We start from the raw sequence: 24942 nt of genomic DNA on the forward strand, positions 1-24942 counted from the left end.
CTATGAAAAGAAATGGATACGTTACTTCACTGTCCAAAAAGAAAAGATTTCGAAACAAACACAGATGTTTACAGCTGTATGGTAGTTACTATAAATTTACTAAAATATTAATATTTATTATAAAATGTTTACTTCTTCAGTTTTCTATTGGATGCTTCAAATACTTGTATGGGATACTCACAAAATGTTTCATTTTCAGGGGCACTATTCTTCCTATGTCCATTAGAATTAATTTAAGCACCCTCCCTTTTTTTTTTTTAAACAAATTTGCTCTAAAAATCTCCAACGATGTGAAAACAGATAAAATCTTAGGAGTGAGAACTAGGAGATAACAACAGGAAGTTCTAATACTTAACAACAGATAAATGTTTTGCTGGTAGGGGTGTACCAAATATTTAGCAGCAAACCATGGGTCTGGTGAGGAATCTTTTACTTGAACCCTCATTTGGCAAAAAATTCAATAAGGATAACTAGAATAATATTCCAGTATCTGTATTTGTGGAGAACTATTGAAAAAAAAAATCTGAATACTTAGGAGAACAGCAGCAAAGCTCCCCTTAACAGGAGGTGAGAAGGAGGTGTAAAAACGTCTGATTGTGTGGAACAGCAAGAGCTATGGACAGAAATAATACCAATATAACAATACAACTTCTCACAAACATAGTAATTTATATTAATAATACTTCTATTTATGTTAGCATTTTTTCCAAAACCAAAACACTTTTATATTAAAATATTACTAAAAACCAGAGGGAAACCCCCATGTATGATTTTAAAGATAATTTTAGAAGGAGGAAGAAATAACTAAATGTTAGGAAGGAATGGCAACTGTGGCTTTCAATACTTCCTATGGAATAGGAAACCTCTGAACCACTAATTACACTTTTCAAGAAAAAGCAGGCAGATCTAATTTGTAACCTACTGAAAACACAGAGGATAACAGTAGAAAACTGCATGTTAACAGTAATTTAACTGTTTGAATCATTGTACCCAGGTAATGTAAAACAGATGTTTTATTGTGACATTATATTAATATCAAAAGACACAGGAAAATCTTACGGTATAAGCAATGAGGAAAAAACCAAGCTAAAATCCTCACCAATATATATTCACATACCAAATCTACTTTTATGAGGTAAGTAAAAAAATAAAATAAAATTTTGAAAATAAAACCACTGAAACCTATTGCTAAAATTCAGCTATAAATTCTGTGTAATTCTTGGCAAAAAAGTATAGAAGACTACTTTGAAAGCTCAAGTTTATAAGAATTGATAATCAGTTTTCAAATTAAAATGTGGTGCAACTCTGCCTCAACTACTGGAGCAATCATAAACACCTACTGAAAAAAAGCATAGCATATTTAAAAGACTCCCTGAGCACTAGGCAAATTCAACAGGCAGTCCATTTTCTATTGGTTCATGATACATTCATTCCCCTTCTAGTCAAAACAAGTAGTAACAACTGGAATTAAAGATCTGTTTTGTTATGGACTGCAAGTACTGACTGAAACTTTTTCCATGGTTTGTGCATATATCCGGTCACTTGAGCTCTGAGTGTGCAGTCTTTCCATCAGTGGAGCACTAACAGCAGTCACTTGCAGTCTCCCTACCCAACTGCCTAAGGAAGTGTTATTATTTCAATCAAATTCACTTGAAATCGGTCAGTTGCAAAAGTTATAATGGGAATTAGAAACACAAACCTAAACATAGAAATGCAGACCACATTAACTCACCAAGGCTAAAAATCTCTTGCTTGTGCTGTAGGAAGTGTTAGATTTTAATAAGCAAAGCATAGGAAACATGCGTTGGTCTTATTTCAGACCCTAAATGAAGATACATGCAAGTTTACTCTTGAAAACAGGTATATTCTCTTGAGGAAAGTTTTACCCTCTCCTCTTCCACCTGAGATTCAAATACTTCTTGGGAAAGCAGGCCTCCTCTGCCTACATGTAAATAAGATGATGTCTACCAAAGCTGTTGATGAGGAAAACAGGACTTCATTTGGAAATGACATCTTTTGAGTTCATCGTAACAATAAGATTAATATGAAGTCACATCTGTAACTAAATTTTTTTATGTCTGTATGTAATCAGAATACAAGAACAGCTCAGTAAAAAAAAAACCTCACTAATGAAAGGCGTTTGAGTGCTACCTAGTCTCTTGAGCTACAAAAGCCTCAGATCTCAATCCAGTCCCTGCAGGGTGCAGTTATGAAGTTCTCCATTTTCAGACCAGGTCATAGCTCAGACCTCAGATATTTGTGGCAGTTGCTGAATTAATGCGTCTTTGCCTTAGTATTTTTCAGCAGACAGTTTCCTCTGTGAGCCATGACCAACCATATCTTGTGACAAGATATCTCTTAAAAACTAATCCATTACTGAGAACCAAGGTTATAAGAAGATGCAGAACAATAACTACCTGGGACACATAGTCCCATGGAACTTTGGGAAAAAGCATCATTATTTCAGACTGGCCACTGAGAACATCTATCAGGAACAGGTTGGAAAACAGCTCTATAAATATACATTTTGAGGTTTATTTAGCGGTGTCTCCAGTGCCTTTCTTTTTCTGGCTGTATGCTCCTAAAGCCATGTTGCATTTGTATAATCCCAAGTACCTGTTGCACTTGGTATTACTTATGTTAAATCAGATTGGGAATCCAGGTGGCTCATGACGTGGCCATAAAAACAAATGTGCTGGCACAGAGCATTATAAAGACTGAGGTATTAGCAATAAAAATATTGCTTTCTGGCCTATTTTTGTTGCCAATACCTCTGTCATTGTCTTATAATGCAACTAGCAATGTTGCTGGGGTTTATCCTATATTTACATTTACTGCCATGTCTTTTTGTTTTTCCAGTATTCATACATTAATTTATATTAATAAATTCATACAAAAAAGCCTGTTAGCCAAAGCAATCACATCTTTCATGAAAGTTGCTACAGATCAATATTGCTAGATTATTCCATTATATGCCACAGCAAATTTGTAATTATTATTGTCATCTTACTATGAAGAGATGAATCACCCAAAAAATCCTCCTGGGATTCCTTAATTTCTCCAGGTCTTGATTCACGAAATTCATTCCTAAGTGAGATTTTCCACCACCTGAAAATTACCTACAATTGTGGAAGAAGAAAAAGAAAAATAAAAAAAGAAGTAGTTAGTATCAAGTACCATGAGATAAATACATTGCTAAGATTCAGGACTCCTGCTATGTAAATATTACTGCATTCCTAAAACAAAGTTATCATAAGAGATCTGACCACGGTTACATTACCAGCGGCCCTACAACATGCTTCGAAGGACAATAAACATCCCACAATGCACCTAGATAAGTGTGAAATGTTTTTACATACAAAGAAAATGTTCCCAACCTCCACATGCAAATTGTTCATAGAAATTAAAACACGTTTAATGACATCTCAACTTGCAAAGCTATAAACATTTTCTTTTTGTTTGTCATTTAGTCGCAGAAACACAATTCATTAGGCTTTAAATTATGTGGTTAAGTAGAAATACCCACTCAACTGCTCAGACATTCAAAAGTGGCAGTATTAGAAGTTAAACTGTCATTTTAACATTTTGTTAAAATCAAAACTAATAGGACAGTTCAAAGCTCAGCACTTAAACTGTCTGAAAACTCTGGAAAAAGCTCTCCAGAAGTATACATTCAACTCATATTTTCAGAGTCAGAAAGAGAAAAGAAAGCCTGCATTACAAAGCATGCAACTGAGACAAAAGATTAATATGAATAGTAAATTGTGTAGCTATGAAATGATGGAGAACAAGTAGCCCTGGCTATCAGTAATTTTCCCAGAGTTCTCTTAAAACATTACATATGTGCTTGAACAGTGTGTCGGCTTTTAATATTGACTTTTGGTTTGTTGCTGTCACAGCTGGGTCTACAGGAGAGGAAAGACACAATCATGTCTCTTCCTTCACACAAGTTGTTAGCAAAGATCACATTCCAAGCCAAAAGTAGGATTCAGTTGCTGTTGTAGGCAAAGTTAAAAAAAAACAAACCACAACTTGTAATCTTACTAATATTAACCTGTTTTATTTCCTGCCATTTCATTGAGAAAGTGAGGATTTTACATTGCTGTATGTACAGGTAGATTCCTGACACACTGAGTGATAAAACTGACAAATGAGAATATTAGTGAGGTGTACATTTATAAACACACATGTGTGTGTATACAAAAAATACACTCCATAGAGTCTTGTTTTTTTCTGCTGGCACGTAGAAAAGGAAAATTAAAAGCAAGCCTCGAGTTAAGTGTCAATAAGCCACAGAAGACTACTCACATATACTGACTGAATAACACAGAGTTAAATTTACTATTACAAATCTTAGATCTGACAACAGCGGTTTACATCTCTCAACATGAAATTTAACTTTAGGTCTGTCTTTCAGTGTCAAAATGTAGATTTTAAAGTTGAGAAGAATTAAGTATTTGTAACTCCCAATGAGTTGCATTCACTTCCATCATGCATTTTCAAATTAAAGCTCAGATTCCAGACAATCTGCCAAGGCAGGCCCATACCAACCATTTCTCTATTTTTCAAGTCTTGCTTGTATCCTGTTAATATCTCATATACAGTAACAGTAAATAAGTTTGAATAAAGGCTTAACATCTACATTTGCATGTCAAATATAGCCAGCTAAGATTTATCATTTTGATGTTTATTGTGGCAAATATATCATTATAGGGGGTAATCAGAATTACTAAATTGTATTTCAGATAGCATATGTACAAAATAGCTTTGATTTACTCTCAGACATATCCACAATACTCTGTAAAATAACCCTTATTATGTGAATAAAAGAAAAAACATCCTACTCAGTTGCATAAGTTCATCCTATTTTACAACAACACGCACAATCTTTATTCCTTTGCAGTGAAATGGTTGCCTCTTTGAAGGGAAAAAACCCCATTCATCCAATCTGCATTCTAGAATATATGAAACAAATTACACCACTGAAACATTTTATAAGAACAGAGTTAACATTTCTGTAATGTACATACACAGTATAGACCACATTGCTAAAATAACACCACTTAATATACTAGTGGTAATATGAGGATTCAATGCAAAAGAGATTATAAACCACTTGTCATTCTGTTTCAGTGATGATCTTACTGCCTGGGAAAGCTTTAGAACTAGTATGTTTGTAGCCCACCATGGGGATAATAGGACAGTGAATGCTGTACTGTACTGTACTTCCAAAAGCTCTTTTTCTCTCTAGCAATGTAGGGAGAATCAGCACGTAAGGCTACTTCCATTCTTATTTGTGGAAAACATGAGGTGAGAGTAAGGTTAGAACAAAACTGATATGCAAATGGAGAAAGAAGAGACGTCTTTCTACATGTTCCTCAGCTTGCATACCCTTCAAAATGGTATGCAAGAATAGAGTATATTACAGGGGAAAAAAATCATTGTTAAAGGAGAGAAGAAAGCTGGTTAATATTCTTTCTCTTGGCCTTTTCATGTTACTGCTGGAAGTGACATTTCTCTTAAAAAAAAAAAAAAATTCTTGGCACAGAAATGCCGAGTGTAACTGAAAAAGAAAATAGCCACCTGCCCCCAAAACCACTTACCAAAAATTATTAATGATGACTGTTGCTTTTCAACTCTTGAACTTTAATACCAAACAGTATTCTTCAGATTAATTTTCTGTATAACCTTACAGATGTAACTGAACACAAATTTAGAAGTCTAATTCTTAAAAAAGCCAAACTATGTTGTGCAACAGATTACAATGTTACATTAATAAATACTTTTCACTCTGGGATATACAGTACAATAAAATTAAGTGTATACAGATAGCAAATGCTCACCCAAATTCTGCACTGGTGTAACCAAGACAAACTTTTCACAGTAAGCATTCTATATATTTTTTGCTTAGTATTTTGTGGGTATAAGTGTATTTCTGTATAAGTTTATGTATACACAAGTGTACAAGAACATATTTAATCCAAACAGTAGAGTGTGCATATGTGTGTATAGACTCTTGAATAACGTCTTATCTTTATACAATCCAACCAACCCTAAAATGGAACATTAAGTCAATACTCTACAAATGAAATATCTCTGTCCTATTTTTAAAGCAATTACAGTAGATGTTTCAACATGGTTATAAAAATTTATTTTCTTGTAGTATTGTTGTATAATTATAGATTCCAAAGCATTTTAATACTAACTGAAATATGCCAAAACTTCAAAAAATTACAGAAATACATATTTCAATACTCTGTCCTCTTCTTAATTGTTATACTAGGAAGCACACTGCAACAGAACTATCTGCCAGAATATCAGAAGAAGGGAAGATCAGGCCAACACGCAGAGGCACAGGAAAATTAGAATATTTAAGTAATTATACTAAACACCACTGTGCATTTTCTAAACATTATTCTTTGATTTACAGTGGAACAAACTGTCCATGGCATTATTCCATTTAAAAACTTCCTTATGTACAAATACCCAGGACAAACTACAATTACCTTGGTAATTTGTTAGCACATGTTTATTTCAAAGAAAAATACTGCATAGATTTTGTAATACTTTTTGCATAGATTAAAAAGATGAAGAATGGGAAGTATTATAAGTACATCCTGGTTATTATGGACATATTTCATTCGACATTATTTGGAGATGCAAGTGTTAAAGCAATTCACTACTACATTGCTTACTCCATTGGCATTTCTTCATGAAAAAAGAGAGAAGAGGAAAGGATGAACAGAACCAAATCTAAACAGCAGCAACCAGCCAAGACTTTGGATAAAAAGTCACAGCAATTTTTTAAACAAATAAAACAAATAAAGTATTTCTGTGAAAATTAGCAACAAATAAATTATTTAGGAAATATCTATTGTCAAAATTAATCTGGACTGTAGATTACCAGAAGCACAGTACTATTTACATTGCATGAGGAAAATAATATTTGAAGTATGTTATATGGTGAGCCCTCTTTTAAGGATGCTGGGCTCAACATTCCTTTAATTTAATCTATTTCAGAAGTTACAGAACCAGAGACAAGTCTCACATGACAGACTCATGCTGTATAATGAGAAACCTCTGGGGGAACCTGAAGAAAGATGGTGTGAATTGTGAAGCCCTGTTATAAAGGCACATATGAGAAACTGCTTCTTTCTCCAATATAAATTTTTAGCATTTCAAACTTCTCCAGACTCAGCTTTCTGCTTTGCTTAAGCCTAGTAACTCAAAATATAATTTCTCAGATTTCAGGTTATTTGGAGATTAATTTTCCCTATTTTTCTCTGAAGTTGTTCTACTTTAAATAGTTAAACATTCATTGGATGAGGAGGTAACTCCAGAGTTTAGAAAACAGTGCTTGCGGAGATTTAGGAGATCTAGATTCAAATATTTCCTTCTGTCCCAGGTGAATGGCCTAAATTCCCAGTCTTTCTTTCTGGCCTTGGATTTGCCACTGCAGTCCAAGCTCTCCTTCCCCTGTGCAGTGAAGGAGCCATTGCACCTTCTACTGAAAAAAGCAGTCACATTCTCAGTTAGTCTTAGTGACTTTACTAAATCCCTTCTCCCAGGCTGTTTTATCCCATATTCTATTACTTTTCCAGATTTAAAAAAAAATAGATCTCTACTTTTGGCTGGTTTTGTGGATTGGAGGAGACTATAAGAATTTATGTTGCCTTACTATTTGATTTCAAAATTTGAGTATTCAAATGCTTCTGTCCCTCATTTTGTCTCATTTTCTCTTGCAGAATATTCTTGCATTTTTGCTACAATTTCAAATAAATCTATTTTTTTAAAGCATTGCATTTTCATGCACCTCAGTATAGACATCACCCATTTCACCCTCACATAAATCTTTACAAAATAAAAGTGGAATAAATATCATTACCAAAACATCTTCAAGGACGTAACTATAAGATAGATGTTTCTAAAGCTATGATCTGTATACCTAAATATCTTTCAGTTAATTGATCACTTGATGCCAGTACCAGCTAATCTGTTGCCTAAGAGTTTGCAAACCTAAGCTCAATTTCCAAGCCATAAAGTCAAATGCCTTCACTAGGTATATAATTTTTTTTAAAATTCTGAAATTAATTAGCACAGTGAAAACTACCAGCTTACCTGCTTCCTTCATCTTTCCAGTCCCTGTTAGTGTAGATGCAATTTTACCTATGAAAAAGCATTCCTCCTGTCATAGCTTTCTCTACTCTTATTCTCACATAGCCACATCTAATTGAGAGACAGCACTGTAAAGTTTTTCATGCAGTTGCAGCTATGTCCACACTACAGCTTTGACTGCGTAAGTAATAAAGGAAAATTTGAGTAGGGCGATAGAAATCTTTTGGATTAGACAAAGCTATGCTCATTTTGCAAGTTGAATGAAGCTTAGGCTTCTAGGTCACTTCACTCCAAAAACAGGCGCCTTAAAATTTTACTCACTTTTCACCAAGAAGAGGCAACCATGTATTATATCTAAAATACGGAACCAAGTAGCACTAACAATGCACAGGTATTTGCAAAAGAACTAAAATAAAATGTTAAATAACTTCATCAAGAGCTAGAGTGAGGCTATCCTTATGCATTGACACTGATGCAGCTAAAGCAAATGCTATTTTGATCCCTGTGGGATAAGCTGTTGAAGAACAGTAACACACATAGGCCATTGTTTCATGTAAGGCTACTAATGGCGTATTGCAATTAACTTAAAAGCAAGAATGCAGATCTTGTGAAACTGAAGAATCTCTTAAGTCTTCTTTTTTCCTCCGGCCTCCAAAACCAGTTAGATTCTTGGCAATGACAAGATATCCTTTGTTTAAATAAATATTCCCACTGTGCCTTCATACAGCATAACAAGCAACATACCAGTATCTCACAAGATGTTGTGAAACAGGTAAAGAAATTGATTGTTACAGAGACGACATTTAACAAATATTACCAAATATTCATACCATGATCTTGGCACAGTTACACAGCAACTTTTTTTTCCTAATAATTTCCTCACTGTCTCTACACAAACAAAAATGGCAGTCACTCTCATGTTTAAGATAGTTAATGAAGGCTACACAAAAGTCTTGCAAAAATTAAGCAGCTCTTTCATATCTATTGCTTGCAGTAAGTTTTTTTTTCCGTAGCAGGACGTAAGCCCTGCAGTTGGAGAGGCATCTTTTGCCAGTTTTATGAAATTCCATCAGCATCTCAATCTGTGAACACCAAGGTTTCTCTTTTGTGGCCGCCTACTAGCTTTTTCAGAGCCTTGCTATCATATTGTATGGAGCTTTTTTGGCAAGTGTGATCACCTGAGGACACTTACCTGAAAATCCAAACTTTTGTCCAACTATGCTTCTATAATATGTATGGATATAAGGTAAATGCTCAGCTGGCTATTTCAATCCTTTGTAAATATAAGAATATGGAGAAGAGCCAGCAGAGGATGAGGATGGATGGCCTACTGTACACCATCATTACCCCACAACATTTAGCTTGACCTAGAGTGTAAAAGAAGAATTCACAAGGAATTCACTGTCCATCAGGAAAAAGAGTTATTTCCAGCTTCCTTGTTCTACATAAGAGTGAGATTTAAAAAACAAAACCCAAACAAAACTCTTAATATGTTTTTAAGTCTGCCTTCTTTTGGAGATTTTGGGTTGCTGTAATGAACATCAGAACTGAAAAGCAGACGTAATCACTCATTGCTATTGAAGATGGATATCTTCCGTCTTTATCTTCCAAGCAACAACAGAAAACCAGCTTAATTTTATAACTGGACTTTAAGATCATAAACATGAATAGCTTAATAGATGACAAAATGCTCCAAAACTACTGCTAAAATATCGTCTAAACACTTTAGATAAAGCAAAAAATACTGTTTGCACTAAACTATTAGCTCCACATCATACAACTTCACCAGTACTATCCTGAAAGTGATTAACACTCATATCTGATTAAATAGTTTGTTCATTTACCAATGAAAAACAGAATAATAGAAGTCTCCTTATAACACATTGTGGCTTTAGATCCATCTCCTTAACCTGATCATTCTGCTATTACAGAGTTTAAAAAATGAATTCCGTTTTAATGTAAGATGTTCAGAGAAAAAAACAATACTGTATGAGACAGGTAGAAGGACACTATTAAGAAGAGTAAATCAATACAGTAATATTTAACTCTGCTTTTCCCAATGTGAAGGTGCTTTTCCCCTATGCCTGCTTTGGTTTTGGAGAAAAAAAAAGTACTATTAATAGTAAGAAAATATAAAACAATTTAGTTAGCAAACAAAAATAAAACAGTGACTGCAGTAGAGTACAACTGTAAAGACAATGGCATATGGGAAGAAAGATGACTTCCTGGTGTCAATGCAAGCTGTTTTGTGAGTTGCTATTAACAAGTATTTCAAGTGCATGGAGAAGAAAAGAAATGTCACAATTCCAATATTTCATATGTAGCAACTATGAAGCTGTTCTTTTTTCCCCCCCACTTCACTCATGCTCAGAAACATCAACCCACTTCAGCTAAGGGATCAGCTCTGCATGCGCGTGTCTGCATGACTACTAAAGGCTTCCACTTAAAGTATCTGAAGAACATTTTAGTAAAATACAGGAGGAAGATGGAATAAAAAGCTTCCTTTGGGGAATGCAGTAGTTATGTTTGATCAATAAATCTGCTGCTTTGACATGGTCTCTTCCCTTCCCCTCAGTTACATATCTGGTTTATTCCTATATTAGTATCTTTCCTCATTGGTTTTCCCAGAGCTTGGGGGGGGGGGGTGGTGGTGGAGGGCAGAACCAAGGCAAGAAAGTAAGGAAAAAAAATGTAAAGATCTTATCACAGATGCTTACAGCACAGGTGCTTTGGAGGCTGACTTCTACCTTTATACAGACTTGTGCACATAGATCAGAGGAAACAATACAAGAGCATAAGAGTGAGAGACAATGCAGAAGGAGGGGGGGGTATGTGCTGAGGGGAAAACAACACTACCAGAGGGAATAAAAAATTACTCTTGAGGATCAGAGTCTTCAATTATGAGCATGATACTTGCCATTTATTAACATGATTAAACAGGCAGACCTAGATAAGACTGCCACAAAGAGATTATTCCACTATTTAACAGAACAAAGGATGCTAGCTAAGTGCAAGACATAACATTCCTTTCTAGATGGGTAAGACATTGACAGGTTTCATTTGAAACCATTTCTTTTAGTTTCATTGTCCTTACCTCAGTTTTGAGGTCTCCTTGTTACAATTTCAGGTCTAGACTAGGCTTTAAATTTCTTCTCCCCAACCCCCCCCTTTTTTTTTTCTTATTCATTAGAGTAAAAAAACCAAACAGAACTGTCAGACTCCCTGTTATGTGTATAAAAGTCCTAAAGTACAGCAGTATTATAATGGAAAGTCCTTTTCTAGGCAATCTGCATCTCCTTTAACAGGGTATGTGCATGTGTCTGGCAGTTGTTTTCATTACGGATGACGTCTTAGTTCAATCACACCACCGCTCTCTTCTTGGCTACTTCTTATCATCCTGACTTGTACGTATCTGCAACCAGTCTAATTTAATGTCTGCTGAAAACTGTTTTCCTATATTCTTATGTGGTCAGCTCACTTTCAGCACTGACACCTCTTACTCTCTAAATTTGGAGAAACATCTATTGCGCTGGCCCCTAAAATCTCATCACACTTTCTTAGAACACTAAAGAATCCATCACATTGTGCAGGCATTCTGATATACTTGATTCCTACCCGTGTCTCCAGTTTTCAAAAAAACTCTGTCGTGACAAGTATGCCCTTTTTCTCTATCAATTATCAACTCAGTACTACAGGTAGCATGCTCTCTGAAAAGTTTTTTTTCTTTCTGTTTCTTCAAACACTACTTTTGTTCAGTCCAATTTTAATTTCTTGTTTTACATTAAACTTAACACTTGCTACCTGTCAGTTTCAGTCTCATTGTAAACTGCATAGGAAGGAACAGCTGCACAATTCAGCTGTAGCACCAAGTTAGTGAATGCTGAAATCTATCCTTTCATTATCAGCTGTCATAATTTGATGTGCATATATATTAGAAACATACATTGCATTTTTTTTGTCACAAGTACCTGCTTGCTCTTTTAATGCTTTCCAGCTACACAGCTTCTCTTGCCTGCAATCCCCCTCTGTTGTCATTCCTTTCACTCTATTGTTCACTATCATCCTATTATGGTATTTAGAACTCTAGCTTCAGACACTCTCCTAGGCTGCTGCTTCTACAATATCATTTTGCCTTTTTTGACAAATGATTTTGATCATTTTACTGTGCACTAGCATTCTAGTTACTACACTTCTCCAGATGATTTGTCTAATTCAGGTTTCATCCAACAAATGACATTTACACTGGTTGTACCCAGTGCACAACTCTAATCTAGTTTAGTGAAGTCCATCCAAAAACTGCAGGCACTTTTACTTTGGTTTAATTTAGGCTTATTTCAGTTTAACACAAACTGATTTAGTTTATACCCAATCAATAGCAAGTAAATATTTACAATAAACATCCATAGAGCAGTTTAGACCAGCTTTAGCAGGTTTGTTTGAAAACAGATTTTAAATTTTTATATCTTTAGATAAGACCTTTCATAGCCTAGCACACCTTGAGATAAAAATCCTGATCCTTTTCTAGCTTTGCCTTCTACTGTTTTTTCCTTCTTCCTTCCCTTGAACACATTACTGAGTGCATTTAATTGATTTTTGATAAATGAACAAAACATAAATATATGGTACACCTAGTCAAGTAAATGTATCTGATGGTTCTTCATTATGAATGCTGCTCTGTGTGTGGCAAATGAAATAAGGAAAATTGCTCCTGGTTAATAAAGGCAACAGAAAAGAAGAAATAATTATTTTCCTAACTTGAAGCAGGAAGAAGGGAAACAAGACAATAGATAGGAACACAAACTTACCTTTGGTAACACAAAAGTAGAATTACTCCTGAGGTTTCCCAAGACAGAGAGCAACAGGGATAAGGGCTGTACTACCTAAAGTAAGGCAAGTGAAGAATATAACTAAATCTTTCTCTGGAAGAACAAGCACTGACAATAATGAACATGTAAACAACACTCAGGTACAGTAGGAACATTTACTGAATTACGTGGAAGATAGTGGTGATTGCTTACCTTAACAAACTATTACACCTTCATGACCTGAAAATCAATCTTGGCAAGTAGAACTAGATCGAGCATGATACCTTTGAAGAAAGCCACAAATATTAGAGCCATGCATAAAACTTAAAATAAAATGGGAGCTTAAACATTGCAATTCAGTGTGATACTACTGTCTATATACTAAAGACTAGCTACAAGTGGACCAAAACCAGCGTAGACAAAAGAAAAAATCATCCCTAGGCTACCAGTGATACAGAAAACCAGATTAATAGCAAATAATAATAACTAAAATATCTTTATTATATTTAACGTACTTTAATTGAAATAGATATGACAATATTTAAATGCATCTTCAAATAACAGCTCAACCACTACTGAAAAAGGAGTTTTATAAGTCCACATGACAGTACTGAATTATTGTAGGCTCACAAACAACTGAACTTCACAAGTAATAACCACTTAAGGACCTCCTATCAGTTATATCTCTAATGTCATAAATGAATGTTTCACAGGGTTAAGTATTTAGTAATGTTCATGGGGAAAAAAAATCAAAACAGGCAGCCAAAAAGTGAAAGAACTGAGTCTTCTGGGAAGGAAAAAGCCACCACTTATATTGCTGTATGTGATGCCTTCCGCAGAGAAACCTTGATCCACCAATAACAAAAGCCCTGAAATGTCAACATTGCTACTGTAACACAGCACAAATTGCATTTCAGTTGTTAGAAGTCCAAATTTTCCTGTATCAGTTGGCTTCTTGTGCTGGTTTACATCTTCAGTATTGCAGTGTGACCAAAGAATTCCCAAATCTTTCCCAAAACCTTATGGATAAGATCTAGCAACTGCATACATCCAGAGGTGGCACATTATGGAAGAAGTTAGAGATACTATCAGGCATCCAAACTATAATACAACATCACAACATTGCTAAAGCAACATATTTTAGCTTTGGATAGAAACTCCCAAAAATATTCATGTTTTTCCAATACAGCATTATTTCCCCAGAGAACTGTTTCCATTTTCCAAGCAGTTCTACTGTTTACTTAGGTATCTGAATTAGAGACAGCGAAAAAGCAAAGGAGATTTCCCTATGTATTTTAGGCTTAACATTCTCCTGATGATAATTGCTTAATACTGTGTGATACCATTACCATGAAAGTGTTCAATTATTTTGGAAATACACTTTTTCAGCATAACAGAGCATTTCTTGAGCTGGAACAAAATGGCTTCTTTCTCCTGAAGTCATCAAACTATGCTTGAAATGATTCTAATTTAAGACAACAACAACAACAAGTTGCTAGTTTTATGCAATTGAAGTCCTCTGCAAATAGCTCATAACAGAACTATTGTTTTTTAAACACCCTTTAGAGAAATTTGTGTGCTTTTTTGGTTTGTTAAGAACTCAAATTCTCCATTTGAAATGTCAAAGAAGAGACTTTAATAGAATTGGTCCAGCTACGCAATAACTGGTATGGCATCCTTCAGGTTTCAAATGCAAATAAAATAGTATGACTTTGAAAAAGGTTCATCTCCCACAGATCTTTACTTAAAATCAGACTTATCTTGCAAAAAATTGTTTCGTATAACATGAAATTAATTTCAGCTTAATTACTATAATAACATCTGTTATTTTTTTTCCCCCCAATCCATCTGGCTTAAACACTTCACATGGCATCTTCTGTCAATCAAATAGGTTATATATCAAGTGTCATCATTAAGAATTAAAAACAAGCCCAAGATACAAAGGCAACACTTAGTTAACTTTATAGTACCGTTTTTCAAAATGGAGGAACTATCCTTGCAGGTTTCAATAGAGCCTGAAGGTATTCACAACTGAAAAACAACCAGCCCGCAACTAGTAAAACAATCACTTAGTGATGTCTCCTAAAATTGAAATTTTATTGACAATGCAAGATTTAAGTGCTGTATGTTCAGAATTTTTACCTACAACTAAAAAAGCCAGAAAACAACTTTATTTTTTAAATGAAAACAATTCATTGCAGGATCTTTTAAGAAAATATTGTAATTCTCAGCATCCAAAATCATACTCTGTGCTCAGAATATATTGATTTAATCAGAAACTGATTGAAGATCTAGAAATGAACACTAAACAATGGGAGCAATGACAGATAAAGAACAAGAACAGTCATCAGAACTGTTTGCCTAGTTACTTATACTATTTGCTCCTCTAAATGTCCTGTATATGTTTGTTAGAGAATGTAGTTGCTGATCTCTGACCAAACATACAATTCTGCAGTTACATATCTGATAAAATTCAGTTATCCTGACTGTTATATGAGCAGATCATATATGGAATGCTGCACAGAACAACATTAGTTCTGTATACATTTGATGCCTGCCTTTTACGGGTAAGTAGCTAAACATTTTACTAACATGACAAAATCCTCTGATTAGTGCAGCATTCATTAAATGGTGACAGATGCTAGTATTAATTACATGTTGAGTGGATCATTTTCCCATTACGTTTCTTTTGTTACCAGCCTCATCTTTCTAGTTGTCAGCCTGCCTTTAAACAGATTAAGCACCAGACTTTTTTTTTTTTTTTTTTTTTTGGGGGGGGGGTGTCTATATTCCCTGTTTGACCAAAATGAGTGACCCACCTTTTCTACACTACCCCACCATATGGATTCCTCTCATGCACTTCTCAAAACTTGTATTTATCATCTGTTAGACAATTTATAAGAGATTGTATTTTGAAAGGTTATTTGTGTGGCTATCTCAAGTCATCTTATGTTTAATGTTGGAAACCATATGATTTATTGCGTGCTTCGTACAAACAGATAACGTCTATTGTTGTTTGTGACAAACGTTGCCAAATTATAACTGGCATGTAAAATATTAATTTGGCATTTCAAGAGTGATTGAAAAACACGTGCAGTGAAAGGTAGATGGAAAGGCATATGTTAAACAAGTTGCCATCCCTGATGTCAGCCTTAGACAAAAAAGATTGCTATTCTATGTAATATTACATGCACTCACACAAAACAAAAACTATCCACTGTTCTCACGACTTCTAGCAGGATTCCTAGCACACATTTTGTGGCCAAGCATGTTTTTCTATTTAATATGTTTATCCTGACATATACACCAACTTCTCCTCCATAACAACTCAAAGCACTCCTGGAGGGGGGGAAAAAAAAAAAAAAAAAGACATTGAAAAGTACAAATGGCAAAGTCATTCATTTAGAAATAATTTCTGCCATAAACCAAAAGGTTATAGATTGAAAATTGACAGAGGAGGAGAAAGACATTGGAATAATAATGATCAAAGGATGATCAAGAGTCACAAATGCGATTTTGGTAAAGTTAAATACAATCCTAAAATTTAAATCACATAGACTTTTCCAGAAGACACAGGGAAGTAACAATGCCTTTGCACATGGCACTTGTAGGACTTCCTAAGAAGAAAAGTTCTAATGGGAACAAATGCGGCAAAAAGATACTGAAGTGACCAGGAAGTAGACAGTCTGTTTCACAAGTGGAGACTGAAAAAACAAAACAAACCCTATCAAGAGGGCATATTTATTAAATATATATAACATTTTTTATACACATATACACACATATATAACCTTGTTACCTACACACAAGGGCAGTATTCAAGCTAAAAAATATCCACATACAAAATAAGCTGTAAATCAGTCTGTATAACTGCATTTCTAACCATCAGAGAAATTATGATCTGGAGCAGTTGTTCTGTGTGAAGCAGCAAGGCAAAAAAAAGCCTCACTACCTTTGAAACACATCAAGTCCCATTTATGCTATGAAGATCTATTATGTGGCTGGATGAAACAGCAGGGACTAGGACTTGATGACCTGAAGTCGTCTCTTTCAGTCTTATATTTCTGCAGTGGGACTGGTAGATGCCCACACAGGGGAAATATGTGGGATAGTTTTCCTGCATTTGTAAAGTTATGATTGCAGCCTTAAAATAGCTACTTGAAAAAAATTCTTTTCACTGATGGTTCAAAAGCTCTCTCCTTCTGTACAATCCAACTCACTTATGCATCTGTACCTCTATACAGTCTACTTTTAGAAGAGTTATTTGCAATAAGTTACAAGGTTCTCCCCTTCTCCTATGCCTCCTCCTTGAAGTAGCTTATGCAGGAACTAGTTGGTAATCTTCCCTTCCTAACTTCTCAATGCAAGTGCATGCTCACTACTGGGTAGTCAATACCTTTTTTTATAAAGTCCTGATTAATGGCTCTAATTTTTGAAATGTAATTGAAATCGAATTTGTATCTGGGATGGAAGCTGTCTCTTGCTGCAAAATGAAAAGTTACCATCAGGATCTCCTTGTCACATTTTGGACACAAATACACAGACAAGCGGGTGTATTTCTAGTGATTTTAATTTTTTTCAACTACTGTGTTTGATTGGTTATAAGAGTTCCAAGTAGCCTCTGCTTTTGTCTGCTTCCAATATCTTGCTTGCCCGCAACAGGCCTTGCTTTCCTTTTTCCAGGTGTCCTAATTTCTCTAGATTTGAGTTAAACACAAACAAGCATGCTGAAGTACACCTTGCTATTATTACACCTGACAATATTGAAAGTAATAAATAAATGTTTTCCAATTTCTTTTTGCAGTAATAAAATAATTCACATGCTTACAGCTGATGATGCGTGCCCCTGTGGTATCACACCCTCGGTACTCTTTTTGCCTGTCTTGTCCTCTTTCTTTGACTATTGTCCTACACTTAGCTTCAGCAAACTTCTTTAGTGTATGCTTAACTCTGCTCTCAGAGATGCTCTTTTTTAAAAATTTACAGCAATTCCAATTAATTTATTTTTAGTTATACAATATACAATAGTTTCAGCCTACTGATCTTGAGGCAGTAGCAGACTTCAAAAATGCCTTCTGGAGAGCATCCCTAACCTATCAGGTTGCATGATGGGAGAATGATGTTAATTCCCTAGAACGAGGGAAAAAGCTAAACAAAAGCCACAGACATTTCACAATGCTTGTTTGAACACAAAGCCTGCTGCCATGGACTTGCTTTCCCCGGAGATACGGCCTGCTCGTCCAACTAAATTTTTTGCCCTAACACATTCTTAAGACCTTCTGTACTTGTACAGGATTTCTGGTTCTATGACAATTTGACTTGATAGTCAGCTGATACCTGGAAATCCTGGCCATGACCACAGGTACATGCACTCTGGAGCTGTGCAAGACATGCCCAGTAAATTTATAACTTCATCCTGAAGGAGTTGAATTTACTGCTCATGTAAAGCCCAGGTAGACCATTCAAAGTAGGGCAACACTCACAGAAATATAGGAGCCTTCATACAAATCCACCATGCAGCCACAAACTCCCTTTTTGTTTTTCAAGAAAAACAATGGACTGTTTTGAAACCACTGACTTTGAAGAACAGGACTATTCAAAGTAGCAAACTTCAGCATTCATGTGCAAGGTTGGAGGCTTAGACTGTAAGGTCTTTCAGGCAATGACTATTATTTATTAGGAGACTGCAAAATAGAATACTGGGAATGTGAACCAACAACTAGGCCTCCTAGATGCCAAGGCAGTATGGCTAAATATATTTTACATGATACATAACTTGGCACATCAGTGATGCATATACCAACAATTACTATTTTTGACACAGATCTCTTCTCAGGAGACTCCATAGCCTGCAGAAAGGCTAACTAGCATCCAGAAGTTTTATGTGTACAGCAGTTAAAACTGCAGAGACTACTTATGTGAAGTTAGTTGTTTTCAATTCACAACAGTGAATTCAAATGTAATTGAACTGGGAAGTTTTGCTGGAATCAGATACATCAGCTTCAGAGGATATAGTGATATATTCAAATACATATGTTCACTGCATCATACTCAACTGATCTTACTGTCATAAAATCAAAACGAATTTTTTCAAATGATCCAAACGAGTTCTTTTTCAATGACACTAACTTCCTGGTAATGTTTTTGTACAATAAACGTTTACAGAATAATTTTAACTTACTTCCACTGACAGTTACAAAGCTTTTTGCACAGTTTATGTTAACTGACTTTGGTTTGTTTTGAGGATATATTTGGGCAGCTGAAAACCAAACCAAAAATAGCTATGTGAAGTGTTTGACAGGAAACCAATAAGAGAACCAAAAACCTGAAGATAATTAAGAAGGAACAGCTTATTTTTTATTATCTGAGTGCAAAAGTGAATGGTAAAAACCCCATAACACTTAATTACATTTTCCATGAACAGGCACAGCACTGATGTGATTCCCATGAGGTCAATGGGACAGGCCCCTTACAAGACTTAAGCTACAGAAAAGCATGTACTTCCCAGCTATTGTGCAGTGCCATAATTACTCTCAATTTTGGTGGAACTCAAAGCTCCCTAAGGTTGCTTTGTCAGTTCTACCTTAAAGTTTTTTTTTTGAGTAGAACAAAACCAAAACCCCTTCTGAAACTGCTAAAGACACTGGTGATTTAAAAAGAAAATCTTGGCACCACAGAGACCAAAACAAGTAGCATATAATATACAGAACACAGATCATTTGGAATTGCATGTGGACTTCAGTCTGTCACCTCCTCCCCCCCCCCAATTTCTCAGTGACAAACCTGACAATTCCCTCATCCCTGGAAGAAAGTATGTTCACTATTTTGGTTTACTTTGGGAAAACAAAACAAAAACGTCCTCCTAGTTTCAAAATATGTTGGTTTTTTGTTCCAGTGAGACATTTTAAAAATTTCCTCAGAAAAATTTTTGAAACTTCATAACTTCTAAATCAATATCTCCAGCCCGAGACAATCATCTGTCTTCATATCATACATACAAAGTCAACCCAGTCAAAAATAGGTCAAAAGGAAACAAAAATTAAAGAAGATTTGCATGTCTATTTCATAATCTTACAAACCCATAACCAGATTTGTTAAGTCTCATTCATTTACTGTCAAATATCCCTCATCAATGAATACTATTAGATTATTCTGAAAAATGTTCATATAGCACATTTTGTAGCCTATTTTAAAAAAAAAGTTCATAAAAACCTCTTCCAGGATATTTAGCATTGCTTATTTCCCTGATCAGAAAACCAGTTACGTACACAGCCATAAGGCAGGACACCTAAACATCTTCAGGTACCACATGGAAAATATGCACAGTCTTCTCATTCCCAGATGGGCAGTGTAATTTTATTTTCCTGGAACGAGATGTTAGACTGCTGTTTCCCCCGCCTTAAGTCTAGTTACGCTGAGAGTGCAGCTAAACTTGCCTTTCCTTGGGAGAAATACCGTGATATTACTTAAGGATTGTTATTTGTTTACTTTTAAGTGTTACTATCTCATTTATTTGTGAGGCATTTCTGAGAGTAGACTTAAGTTTGTTTGAAGGTTACAAAATCACAGACGTGTATATACTTTTTCCCAAGGCTACTAAGTCACCGTTTTGAAGGATCTTTTTTCTCTCCCTTCATCTGGTCCTCACCCAGAGCCCCTTCCCACAGGCTTGGGATACTCTAGGAAGAACGAATCTCCCACATACACAGGCTCCTCGTCCAGACACGCTTTCACCCGTGCTAGGAAATCACCCTTTTTGGTAGCAAGCCCCTACCTGCTCCCCAGCTACGTACCGACACCACATCCCAGGCTACAGCAAGGCGTTCCCAGCCCTCAGGAGGCCAAACCAGCCGCACTTACTGCGGGCGCCTGCCGGCTCGCTACCCGGCGGCGTTAATGGCCGACCCCCGCCCTTCCCCGGCACGGCGCTGCGAGCCCCTCCGTTCCTCGCCAGCCCTTCCCCAAGGGCGAGCCCTCGCTAAAGCCGCTGCTGCCTCAGGGGCCGGGGGCAGGCCCCCGCCGCCTTCCTTCCCGGGCGGAGGAAAAAGCGGCGACCATGAGGCGAGGGGAAGAGAGCTGCGGGGCAGGCGCCGCTCCCCGCCCGCGGGCAGCACGGCACCCACCTCCCGCCGGGTGACGAGCAGCTGGCAGAAGTCCTTGCTGGGGGCCGGGGCCTGCCTGCAGAGCTCGAACACCTTCTCCTGCAGCAGCGACGCCATTTTGGGACGCTGGAAGGCGGTGTCTATGGCAACCAGGAAGAGGCGGACATCACGCGGGGTCACCGGGAGCCCAGCCCCCTCTTAAAGGAGCAGGGCCGGCAGGAACGCGCTGGCCGGGCAGGGTCCTCGCCCCCGCCGCCGGCAGAGCCCCGCGCCCCCGCCGGCTCCGCCCCCCGCCCGCGCCCCCCCCCCCCCGCCCGCACCTGAGGGGAGACACTCGCGCGGACCCAGGGGTGACGACCCCGGCGGAGGGATACTGACCGCCGAGCGCCGACCCCGCCGAACGCGGGGAGCGGGGCGCGCAGAGGGCGGCAGCGGGGGCTGCGTGGGGGGCGGCAGCCGGGGCAGGGGCCGCCCGCCGGCCCAGGGGGCGCGCGGGCCCCGGCGGGGCCCCGGCGCCGGGAGAAAGTAGTCCCCCAGCCTCCCCCTCGCGCCGCTGGAAGGGGTTCGGCGGCGGAGGCGGCGGACGAGGCGCTGCTCGGTGCTGCGGCTTCAGCTGATAATTGAAGGGAAGAGAGGCGGCTGCTGCCGGGAGGAGGGGAGGCACGGAGCGTCTGCGGAGGCCGCATCGGGACAAACTAGGTACCCGGGGCCCCTCCGCTCTTTCGGGGGGAGGCGGGCGCGGGGCGGCGTGGCGCTGGGCCCCTCGGCAGCCTCCGGGCCGGGCGGCCGGGCCTGTTGTGTCATCCCCGGCATTAGCCGAGCTGCCCTTCCCGGCGGCCCGGGGCAGGGGGAGGGGAGCAGCGCCATCCCGGGGCATTGTTGCGGATGGGGGGGTTGGGGGGGGGGGGGTAGACGGGGACGCCGCGACGCCGCGCTGGTGAGTGTGTGCGTGAGGGGGGGCCCGGAGGTGTGTAATGGGGCGAGGGGAGGGGGCCCTCGCTGAGGAGGGAAGGGGTGGAAACGGAGCTGACAAAATGGCCAGGCAGTCACCGGAGCCCGCTCTGGGGACATCCCCTCTCCCGCCGGCGCCGGGCAGGGCTGCCGCCCGCCGCCTCGCCTCGCCTCGCCCGGGCTGCCCGGCGTGCGGGGGGAGCGCGGCCTCCCTTCTCCGGGCCTTGTGTAGCTGCTGATACAAAAGGGCAGTGTCAGTGTTGACACTGCCGTACCGATTTGTATGCCCTTCCCCGTCTTCTCCCTCCCCCACTCCGCTTGGCCCCCTTTTCCCTCATGGCTCGCTCGCTCTTTTTTTTTTTTTTTTTTTTTTCTTCCTTCCCTGAAGGAGCTATCGAATATCTTAAAGGAAAAAACAGCGACTTCTCTTTTCTTCCCCCCTACCCGGCTCGATAAAAATGCTAAATAATCGGCCGACGTCCATATTTCACAAGCTTTTGGAGGGGGGGAGGAAGAAGGTGGGAAGAGAATGGAGGCGCCTGTAGGGTCGGAGTTACAGTGCTGGCTGCCCACGAGAGGGGTTATTTTCGCAGTTAATGTTTGAGAGCTGGTGTTTTTCTTGCTTTCAGTCAAGAAGCAAGTTGCCTGGTCCTCGCGTTCGCTTGCATAATGCGTCGTACTTGGAGGCTGATCAAACGCTGGGTTCTGCCTTTCCTGCCTGGCTCTTCCTCCTTCCCCGGCCCCGGCGGGCTGGGGGGGCTGGGGAGTGGGAGAAGTTTGGAGGTGCCGGTGGAGCTGACGCCAGCCTCCTCCTGGTTACTGCTCTGGTTATCTGGGGCTGGGAAACAAACCGATACCGGGGCTTTCGCCAGACCTGTAGGCCCGTCTTCCTGCTGTTCAACTTTTTTATTGTTCCCCCTTGCCCCCCCCCCCCCCTTCCCCCCCCCTCCTAGTGCACTGGCTTTCTCGACAGCCAGGGGTTTTCACAGAACGGGAGTCCGAAAGTCTAGACTGTGAACCGGAAAATAATAGGGGAAAGAATGGAAAGTTATGTCAAGGGCTTTGGGGGAAAAACATCGACGTATCGAACAAAGGTCCTGCCTGTATTGGAGAGAGAGGCCTGCATGTGAGGCCTGATTGTGTCGCATTTACACACGGGGAAGAAATGAGTGCTTGGTACTGGCCTAAATTTGTTCTGCAAGTCTGGCATGCAACTTGGGAACATTTCTAGAGTGTGTGCAGTTTGTTTTGAGGGTGGTTTTATTATGTGTAGCAATCCAATAATAATTTTAATTTGAATTTTTTTTTTTCCAAAAGACTGTTAGGGTGGTGATTTTTTTTTTTCTTTCTGCCTTGTTCAGCAGAAATAATATTGATTCAGAGGTTCTAACACCATAATGCAAAACTTTACTGGAACAGAATAACTTCCACAGTTTATGTATTGTGTTATGAATATTGAGCTTCCTGGTGCTTTAAAGGCTGTCAGAAAGAGGAGTTGAGTAGTTACCACCTGACAAATAAGATCTACATCCTTCATAATGAGAAAGAAGAGGAATTCTAATGTCTTAAATTAATTTTACAGGCTTTTTTTAGGGAAGCTGTCACTGTGGATATACTTTCTTTGTAAGACTTCAAAAGCTAGCAAGCATTCCTGTTATTATTTCTGTTTATCTCTGGTATATTCTCTTCTCTCCAGTTCTCTCTCTCCTTGCCTACCCCCAAGACTAGACTGCTAATTGTACAGGGGTGTTTTTTGGTATTTGATTTCTGCTCAAACAGATTTGTGAGGTTTTAAAATATATTTTATTTTTTATATCTATAAAAATATGCATGATGAACATGAAAGCAGTACTTGAAAAATAACTATACCTTTCTATTTTTTGGTAGCCTATGTAATAAATACTGATAGGAATTAAATGTATTTATGAAAATATTAGTATTTCATTTTTTGCAGCTAATATTTTAACAATGTTATATTGAGCTAAAAAAGTTTAAAAACAGTGTTCTGGTGAGTAAATACTGTAATTAATAGTTCTAGTTTTCAAACTTACATGTTTTTAACTTGTTATAGTTTCTATCTTTCTAAAATGTAGCTGATTGTGAATGGCTTGGTTCTGTATATACACTGTTTTTTGATCTTAAAATGGAAGGGTATTTTTAGTTTTTATTGTTCGGTGTATCCTGTTGTGGTAGAAATATAGGTAAACTGTTTTTGTGGTGGGTGTGGTCCATCCCCCCCCCCCCCCCCCCCCCCCCCCCCCCCCGGTGTCTCTGAAAAAAATTGGGGAGTAGTAAGCTTGAACTTACAACTTTAAGTCTGAATATTCTTCAGTCTCCAGGTGGCTCCATAAGTAGGAGCCTGAACAGGTCTTAGCTGTTAGCAGAAAAATTGTAGGTCATCCCACAGTGTGGCATTACTACTTATTAATATAGCAGATCTACTTCAGTAGGAGTGCCGACCTGTTGAGTAAGAGGCTTATGAAAATGGAGTCTTTTGATGTCTTGCAAAAGTTCATCAGGCCAAAGTGACCATTAGGGAAACAACCTGTATCTTCCCAGTAAATGAATAATCAGACTGTCATTCTCAATTGGGAATCATGCACAAGTTGATTTTTTATTTTCCTTTATATATTGCACTTTGACTGTTTGTCTTCAAAACCAGAATGCAAATATTATAGAAAAAAATTGTAGTGAAAACTTGTTCCTGTAAAATCATTCCTAAATTTGAGGCCCAAAGCTATAGGCAACAAAGACACTGTAGTCCTTCTGCAGCTGTTCAGCAAAAACATATTACGGTTGACTTTAATATTGTGACTGAAACCATGATGAATTTTTGTGTGGGTCCTTACATCACTGATAAGTACAGTTATTTACTTTGAGACAATCCAGGAAGGTAACCTGACTGAATTCCTTTTGTTTCTATGCAATGAAGCCGAAGCATGAGTAGGGAAGTTATTGTTTGACTAACC

General features: G+C 38.4%; 2 protein-coding genes across 2 annotated transcripts in view; one reads left to right on the forward strand and one right to left on the reverse strand.

Annotated features, from left to right (window-relative positions):
* The window catches only part of FBXO36 (F-box protein 36), a 28191-nt gene extending 7052 nt beyond the window's left edge, over positions 1–21139 (reverse strand). Inside the window, exons 1-2 of the mRNA XM_075716513.1 lie at positions 21044–21139; positions 3011–3119 (exon numbers count right to left, since the gene is read on the reverse strand). Of these exons, the coding sequence (XP_075572628.1) occupies positions 3011–3119; positions 21044–21139 (205 nt within the window). The remainder of the gene's footprint in view (positions 1–3010; positions 3120–21043) is intronic.
* A 473-nt stretch (positions 21140–21612) lies between these two features.
* The window catches only part of TRIP12 (thyroid hormone receptor interactor 12), an 83774-nt gene continuing 80444 nt past the window's right edge, over positions 21613–24942 (forward strand). The window contains exon 1 of the mRNA XM_075716154.1: positions 21613–21721. The gene's annotated coding sequence lies outside the window, so the exon portion shown is untranslated. The remainder of the gene's footprint in view (positions 21722–24942) is intronic.

The sequence above is a fragment of the Pelecanus crispus genome, chromosome 9 (genome assembly GCF_030463565.1).
Source record: "Pelecanus crispus isolate bPelCri1 chromosome 9, bPelCri1.pri, whole genome shotgun sequence".
In the NCBI taxonomy this organism is placed as follows: Eukaryota; Metazoa; Chordata; class Aves; order Pelecaniformes; family Pelecanidae; genus Pelecanus; species Pelecanus crispus.